Here is an 8,190-nt window from a genome sequence, read left to right as displayed (position 1 = left end):
AATTAAAAACCATCTTGATTTTCTCTTGGTTAGGTTTACTTTGAATTAATGAGGATTCTTTAGTATTGCAGGAGACAAGGTAGTCCATTAAATGCTGATGCCACTACACTCTAAAAGGTGACAATGTAAGAGAGTGAGGACTCTTTAGTTTGCTGAAGACATGACAACTACTCCAGTGCTGATGCCACAATAAAATGCAAGTAGTATACTACATAAAGTGATAGTGGCATTGGGAGAGATATTCTAACATAGAAACCAAGCCTAAAATAGAATATGCAAATGAAACAGTCCTCCAACCCATCTATGAGAGAAGTAGCTTCAAATAAGAACAGACTCAGACCATGACTTGTCCAACCCATGCTAGCATGAGAAATGAACATAAAATGATGATAAAAGAGGCAGTAGATTAACCCTTTTGATACCACTTTGCTTGAGACTGTCCATTTCTGACAGTCCTTCCTGCTTTAAAGTAACCTAAATAAAAATCTTACATCATTAAGTCATGTTCCAAACACCAGCTTGATCAGGAGATATAAATTATTTTGACTAAATACTTCATAATTTCCAAAATTAATTGAAATAAAGCAACAAAATAAACTCACCACATTTTCAGCCAACCATTTCTCACGGTTGTGTCTCTCAACTCTCCACTTCAGATCATCTCCTTCTTCTTCCTCATTTTCTTCCTTATCCGATTCATGATGGAACATATCTTGCTGTGAGTTTTCATCTATCATCAAAGAAAAAAAAAAAGGTATGGTTTCGACAAATATATTATTGAGGTATTGTTTTATGGCTAGATCCCCTTCCTGTTGCCAACTTCTCTACCTAGTTTTCAACTAAGGGATTTTTTACAAGCCTCCAAATGTGCAAAGCCTGTGGATGATTTGTTGATAGGGGAAATGACAACAGAAAAACTAAAGAAAATAGAAGAATTGAGAAAAAAACATTTTAGAAGGAGGGAAAAAGATGGCAAAGAAAAGACTAAATTAACAAAAGGGATAGAATTCTTACCAATGTATTTCCATCTAAACTGCCGTTTCCTGCCGGCCCCTTCAGAATAGAGGTCACCATCAGGAAGGTACATCTCTTGCAATTTCATCACTTCCCGTTTATCATCATCAATCATCTTCTTACTACATGGTGTATAGGAAAGGTAAAAAAAGAGTTAAGAAAAGAGATGATGGATCAGAGAACAGAATTACAATTCTGGCAGTACAATAAGTACAACATAACCCAGGATGATGGAGAGGAGGAGGGACAGAGAGAAACGAGTATACAACCTTTGGACTAGGTCAGGATCTCCACAATGCTTGGTCTAGCTCCCAGCTTGATTTTATAAACAGAATTTTTTATTATTTCTAATTTTAAAATATTCTGTAAAATATTACAAGCATGCATTCAGAGTTGTTACAATTTAAACTGTTCCATTTATCCACTTAATTTGGCCTGCATTATGAATAGGGACTTCAGGAATAATTGTCCCGATCTAGTACATGAGATTTAATTTATGGTTAAACCCGGTCCACAAAGCCAAATGAATTTGACATTGCTGACCAAACCAATATTTTTGTCATCTATGTTACCTGACAGATTTTCTATTATATTTTTCCTTTATATATTTATATTCATTTTACCTGGTCATCATGGGTAGAATGATACATGCTAGCAGGATCCATTAATATTTCATGGAATTAATGGTAAACCTATTGGGTTATTTCTAAAAACTTTATCCAAAAGCCCTGAAAGCATAGCCTGTGTTGTGTCTGTATGGAAAGATAGTCGCTCATCTGCTACTCATTGAGAAGTGAAAGAAATTGGAATACAATGATTACTTAATGCATTTTATATATAAATATATATATATATATATATATATATATATACACACTTTATATACTTTATGCACAATTTTATAGACTTAATACAAAGCACTCATAAAATTCACTCTTACTTTTGCATTTTCCCCATAAAAAAAATATATCCCATACATGTGATATGAGTCTAGGACACTTACCCCCACCCCATGGACAATAACACCCAAAGTATAATTGCTTGAGAACAACAGCTGATTTAAGACATCTTAATATATTTGGAGAGGGGGTAATTGCCCTAAGGGATAGTTGTCAGGGGGTGGGGGTTGTCCTGATACAGATACAACCTATAGTGAAATTTGAAATTGTATATATAGTAGAAGATACTTGCTCAAGGTGCCGCCATGCAGTGGGACTGAACCCAAGCACCACATGGTGGAAAAATATGCTTCCTACCACAGAGCCATGCTTGCGCTCGATAACACTTGCTCTTACATTTGAAGCAGAATGCATACAGATTCCCTGATCTAGGAACTGATTTCATACCCACCAAGCAAAGTGACACTATTAACCCTTTTGATACCAACCCAGCTGAAACCACCTCTGGCTCTGTAGTACAAATGTCTTGTTTTCAAATATTCTGAATTAAAATCCTCCACCAAACCTTGGTCACAATTTATGTTCCTAACACTAGCTTAATGATAACGAAGTTATTATACTAAATTCTTTGTTATATTTAAAATAAAGAAACACAGAGCATCTCAACAGAAATATGGTATCAAAAGGGTTAACAAATTTTCAGCTTCCACACAGACATTTGTAAATCCTTATTCATTTATGTTATAAAATAATACCAACAGCATTCAAACAACAGAAACCATAGCAACAACAACAAGAGTCAGATTAACTTACAGATGCACTCTGCCGACCTGGTTACGAAGCTCATCATTATCAAGTGTGACGTCCTTGTCACCCTCCTCCTCTTCCATCACGTCAAATTCATCATCCAGATTATCGTTCTCATCACTGTCATATTCACTCCCTAAAAGATATTCAAATGTTAACATAAGTTGTGTCGGTGTTTTGCAGTGACATTGGTGTGTGGAGAATGTGTGCATAAATGGTACCGACATGTAGGAGTGTGTATGTAAGTGGTGCTGACATATGGGAATGCATACACAAGTGGTGCTGAGATGTGAAAATGCATACACAAGTGGTGCTGACATGTGAAAATGCATGCATAAGTTGTCCTAACATGCACAAGTGGTGTTGACATGTGGGAAGGATGCACAAGTAGCGTTGAGATGTGGGAATGCGTGCACAAGTGGAGCTGAAATGTGAGAAAGTGTATGCAAGTAGCGCTGGCATGCAGAAATGCGTGTGCATGTGGTGCTGACGTGGGCGTACACAAGTGGTGCTGTCATGTGGGAATGTGTGCACAAGTGAAGTTGGAATGTGAGAAGTGTGCATAAGTGGTGTTGACATGTGGGAATGTGCACACAAGTGGTTTTGGCATGGGAATGTGTGTATAAGTGGTAGTGGAGTGTGGGAATGTGTGTATAAGTGGTAGTGGAGTGTGGGAATGTGTGTATAAATGGTCCTGAGTTGTTAGTATATATTTAGTGGTGAATGAAAAAAATCAGTCAATGCAGGCAATTGTAGATTATTTAGTAGACAAAGCCATAGCAAAACTATATTAAAATCTCTGACCCACTCATCCCTACCTCTCCCGACACACTTACCTTACAGTATCTGATCTTGCAGCTCTCCCAGTAAACACTTCATGCCCAGATCAAAAACTGTTACTCTATGAAATTTCACATCTCTCTCAAGTGTTTTTTTGCAAACATTTAGCAATAGACTGATACCCAATCTGAACAGCAAGAGGCTCAATTTCACAAAGATTACACCCCTTCCCTTACGTCTATTTCCTCTGAAACTGCGAAGAAGTGTGAGTCACTCTTCTTAGCTCTGTAGATTTTTACCCAGTTAGCAGGACCTCCAATCTCAATCCAACATCACTGACACTTTAAGTGGTCTCCTACAACCTTCTTTAAAGCAGAGCACAGTCAATTCTTATAGAATAAGAAGAATCAGAAACACCAAAAGAGAGAAGAAAGAAAGTGGGAAACAACCCCAATATTTCAGCGGCACTTTATTTCATTGACCCCAGAGAGATGAATGTCAAACTTGATCTCAGTGGGATTTGAACTAAGGACATAAAAAAGCCTGAATGAAAACCACAAAGTATTTTATCTGAAACTGCAACAACTCTGTTAATTCACCACCATAACTGCATTATACAAAAAATGGTTTAAAATAACTATATAGTAGCAAAGCATCATCATTCTACTTATGACAATGATGATTGATTTTTTGATATGATGATAACAGGGTGATTATAATGATGATATAATTTTTGATGTTGGGAAAATTTTTAAATTTACAAATATAAAGAAAGCCAATTTAAATGGTGCAATTTGAGATAAACTATGTGATGGTTATGGGTGGAATTCACGATCAGATATATAAGCAAAAGCACCTTGCTGACTCTGATAGTTACAGCCTGGTACCAAATGACTCGTGGTTTGGAGGTTGGGGGCCCGTCTTTTTAAGGATGTCTTAGATGACATTAAGCAATGCATCCTTTTGTTACTTAATAAGGTAAGGTGAAATGTCAGGGATTTCGTCTCTTCTATCTACCACGTATACGGTCTATTGTCGGTCAGTTGACAAAAGTGGTGAAAAGCTAACGCCAGCTGACATGACATCTACAAAAAGGAGGAATAATCAATTTAATGCAGTCACTTTTACAGGTAAAAAAAAAAAATAACTGTATTAAATTTTTTAAATGGTTATTCACTACGAACCCTAAGAACTGATACATATATAAGCTAAGGGAGACAATCACTTGCAGAGTTGCCTCCCATACAATTTTCATTTTTCTTATACTACTTTTAAAAACTTTTGAATGTAGGTAGCTTTTAAGATACATCTTGGGGAAACTCTGGGATGCATCATCAGTAATGTTTCAGGGGCCTCGACGGGTTCAACGTCTGTCAACATCAGAACCTCTCATCCAGTTGACACAGCCGTAGCTGATCAAGTCCCAGCTTGCAACCCCAGCAGCATGCACTTCTTATCAAAAGCCACCTAGTGGCCTTCTTTGTAGCTTCAATGATAGAATTTATATCCCACCTCTTTGCAGCAACGGTAACTCCTAACTTTGTCAGCCCACTTTTGTGTATGTAATCTTTTGTCTTGAATGTGTTTAATATGGGAAAAAGTGGACTATTCTGCTACTGACTTCAGTTTTAATCTAAAGCAGTGCTCTGCAACCAGTATGCTGTAGCACACTGGTGTACCACGAAATGATACTAGGTATGTCACAGTGTAACCTGAATATAATTTTTTTCCCTATACTTTAAGATATATTTTTAGCTCAAGTGTGCTGCCAAATTTTGAAAAGAATATGTGCCATGAGTGAAAAAAGGTTGTGGAACACTGATCTAAAGCAATGTTTACGGCTGAATTACCTGCTCCTTTCACTACACATTCCATGTAGTGAAAGAAACAACAGTAAAATATTGGTACAACGATTCTCAAATTATGAATACCAGTATCACTTCTCCCTCTATATATATAACATGCTACCCCATGCTGAAAAGACACACATGCTTGACGTGATAACGGGCCATTGTACAAAATTAGCTTGCTTGAATAAAATAATCTGCATTTTTTTTCATGTAACACTTCATCATCATCGTTTAACGTCCGCTTTCCATGCTAGCATGGGATGGACGATTTGACTGAGGACTGGTGAAACCAGATGGCTACACCAGGCTCCAATCTGATTTGGCAGAGTTTCTACAGCTCGATGCCCTTCCTAACGCCAACCACTCAGAGAGTGTAGTGGGTGCTTTTACGTGTCACCCGCACGAAGGCCAGTCAGGCAGTCCTGGCAACAGCCATGCTCAAAATGGTGCATTTTATGTGCCACCCGCACAAGAGCCAGTCCAGGGGCACTGGCAACGATCTCGCTCGAAAATCCTTACACGTCACGGTCACAAGTGCCAGAAAAGCGACGCTGGGCACAGGTGCTATCCCGATTTCGCTTTCGCTTGCCCCAAGTCGTGTTTATGACTCATTGTTACTAGTGTTCCCCATAGCTGTCAGCTACTTTTGTTTTTAATAAATTTTTTTTTTTTTGCAATGAAACAAGCATATAACAGATCCAGCACTTCATCAGGTAAACAAGTAAGGCCTAGATATTTACAGCTAAGGAAATTCCTGATGATATTTATTCTTCAGATGAAGAGTTTATCCTTACACAGACAATAAGAGTGATGTGGACAACCAAATTGGCAAAAGATATGAACAAAGTAGCAATCCAGGAGAACAAACACTGTAGTTGAGAGATGGGCTTATAACTGTTAGTCTCCCGAATTTTTTTTTGTGACTGTCCATTAGTTTGCCTATAATGAACAAATATGGTAGTTCAGGGGTAAACTTATTATTATTCTCTTGAGTTTATTTGTGATTCTCTCCATCAATTTGTCTGCAATCATCACCCTTGAGCTGCAAATGCAACTATTTGTTTTTTGGTCAGGAACTCAGGTAAAGGGTTAAGTTAGACACAGGGGCCCCAGGTCTGAGAGGGTAAAGGGATACCGACATTTTTACCTTCAATGACCAGCACAGGATGATGTTCATACCAGTAAGCAGGAGTGCTGATTTTGTAGGCCTTGCATATTTTCCAATGTAAATACTCTCCAACCCTATAATGGTGATTTTGGGATTTGTTTGGTGTCAGCACAGGACATCCTGAGACGAGATGGTCTATAGTTTCATCAAATTTATCACAGAATCTGCATTTAGGGTCAGAACCATTTTGAAGAACGTTAGCCTGGTAGTTTTTGGTAAGCAAGCTTTCATTTTTGTGCCGCCGATATGAAAACTTCAGTCTTTGCTTTATCATTATTATTATTATTATTATAATTATTATTCCATAAAATAAAATATATGAAGTAATCTCACCTGAGAGTTCAGCTTCATCTTCCAAAAATTCCCTTCTGATTTTCCTGTAATATAGATGAGAAAGAGAAGATATATTTTTTAAATAAATAATGCAGTGACTCAGTGACACACACATAGGCATTTATGCATATAAACAAATTAGATATTAAATATAATAGTTAGTGAATGAAATACAAAATAGGTATACATGTTTGTACTCTGTAAGTTGGATCTATTAATATAAATATCTGTATCTTTATACTTAAATGTTCATCATCTGAAAGTCTCCACCTTTTGCTTTCTCTTCTTTGGCATGTATACATACATACATACACATTTTGTATTTCATATCCAAATTATAATATTCAGTATATCTAATCTGTTTATCTGCATAATTGCTTCTGTATCCGCCCAATTCGATCCCTCCTATAGCCATTCTTTACCCTGTGGAATTGATATCTTGTAAAGACATCAGACTCTAAGTTTGAATATTTTGCCTGAGGATTGCATCAAGTTGCCTCTTGCAGCTGAAGCCTGAACTACTTTTGGATACCCCCTTGTATATATATATATATATATATATATATATATATATATATACACACACACACAAACACACACACAGATAAAAAAAACACTTAAAGCCTCAATACTGAAGTGGAAATTCAAATATAATCATCATCGTTCATCATTTAACATTCCCCTTCTATGCTGCCATGGGTGGGATGGTTTGACAGGAGCTGGCCAGGCAGAAGCCTGCACCAGACTTCTGAGACTGTTTTGACAGAATCAAATCATATATTATATATCAAATCATTATATTATATATATCATATATATATCACATATCATCATCATCATCATCATCGTTTTACGTCCGCTTTCCATGCTAGCATGGGTTGGACGATTTGACTGAGGACTGGTGAAACCGGATGGCAACACCAGGCTCCAATCTAATTTGGCAGAGTTTCTACAGCTGGATGCCCTTCCTAACGCCAACCACTCAGAGAGTAGCATATATTATATCTCATATCATATATCATATAATATCATTATATTATATATATCATATATCGTATCATATATATCATCATATAATATAATATACATCATATCATTATATACATTATATTACATATCATATCATGTATATTGTATCATATCATTATATATATATATACCATATTACATATCATGATTATATATCATGTCATATTGTATCCTACTATATAATGTATTGCATTCTATTATATATTGTATCCTATTATATACCGTATCATATCCTGTTATATATCATATCATATCCTATTGCATCATATCATTCATATATATATATATATATATATATATATATATATAT

At 36.3% G+C, this 8,190-nt stretch overlaps 1 protein-coding gene across 1 annotated transcript in view; it reads right to left on the bottom strand.

The window, feature by feature from the left end:
• LOC106872771 (claspin) overlaps positions 1–8,190 on the bottom strand; it is a 59,663-nt gene that overhangs the window by 21,575 nt on the left and 29,898 nt on the right. The window contains exons 15-18 of the mRNA XM_014919871.2: positions 6,852–6,895; positions 2,727–2,856; positions 1,015–1,136; positions 603–730 (exon numbers count right to left, since the gene is read on the bottom strand). Coding sequence (XP_014775357.1) covers positions 603–730; positions 1,015–1,136; positions 2,727–2,856; positions 6,852–6,895 — 424 coding nt within the window. The remainder of the gene's footprint in view (positions 1–602; positions 731–1,014; positions 1,137–2,726; positions 2,857–6,851; positions 6,896–8,190) is intronic.

Source organism: Octopus bimaculoides, chromosome 11 (assembly GCF_001194135.2).
Source record: "Octopus bimaculoides isolate UCB-OBI-ISO-001 chromosome 11, ASM119413v2, whole genome shotgun sequence".
NCBI lineage: Eukaryota > Metazoa > Mollusca > Cephalopoda > Octopoda > Octopodidae > Octopus > Octopus bimaculoides.
Note: the sequence above shows the minus strand (reverse complement) of the source record. Positions and strands in the feature narration are given on the sequence as shown.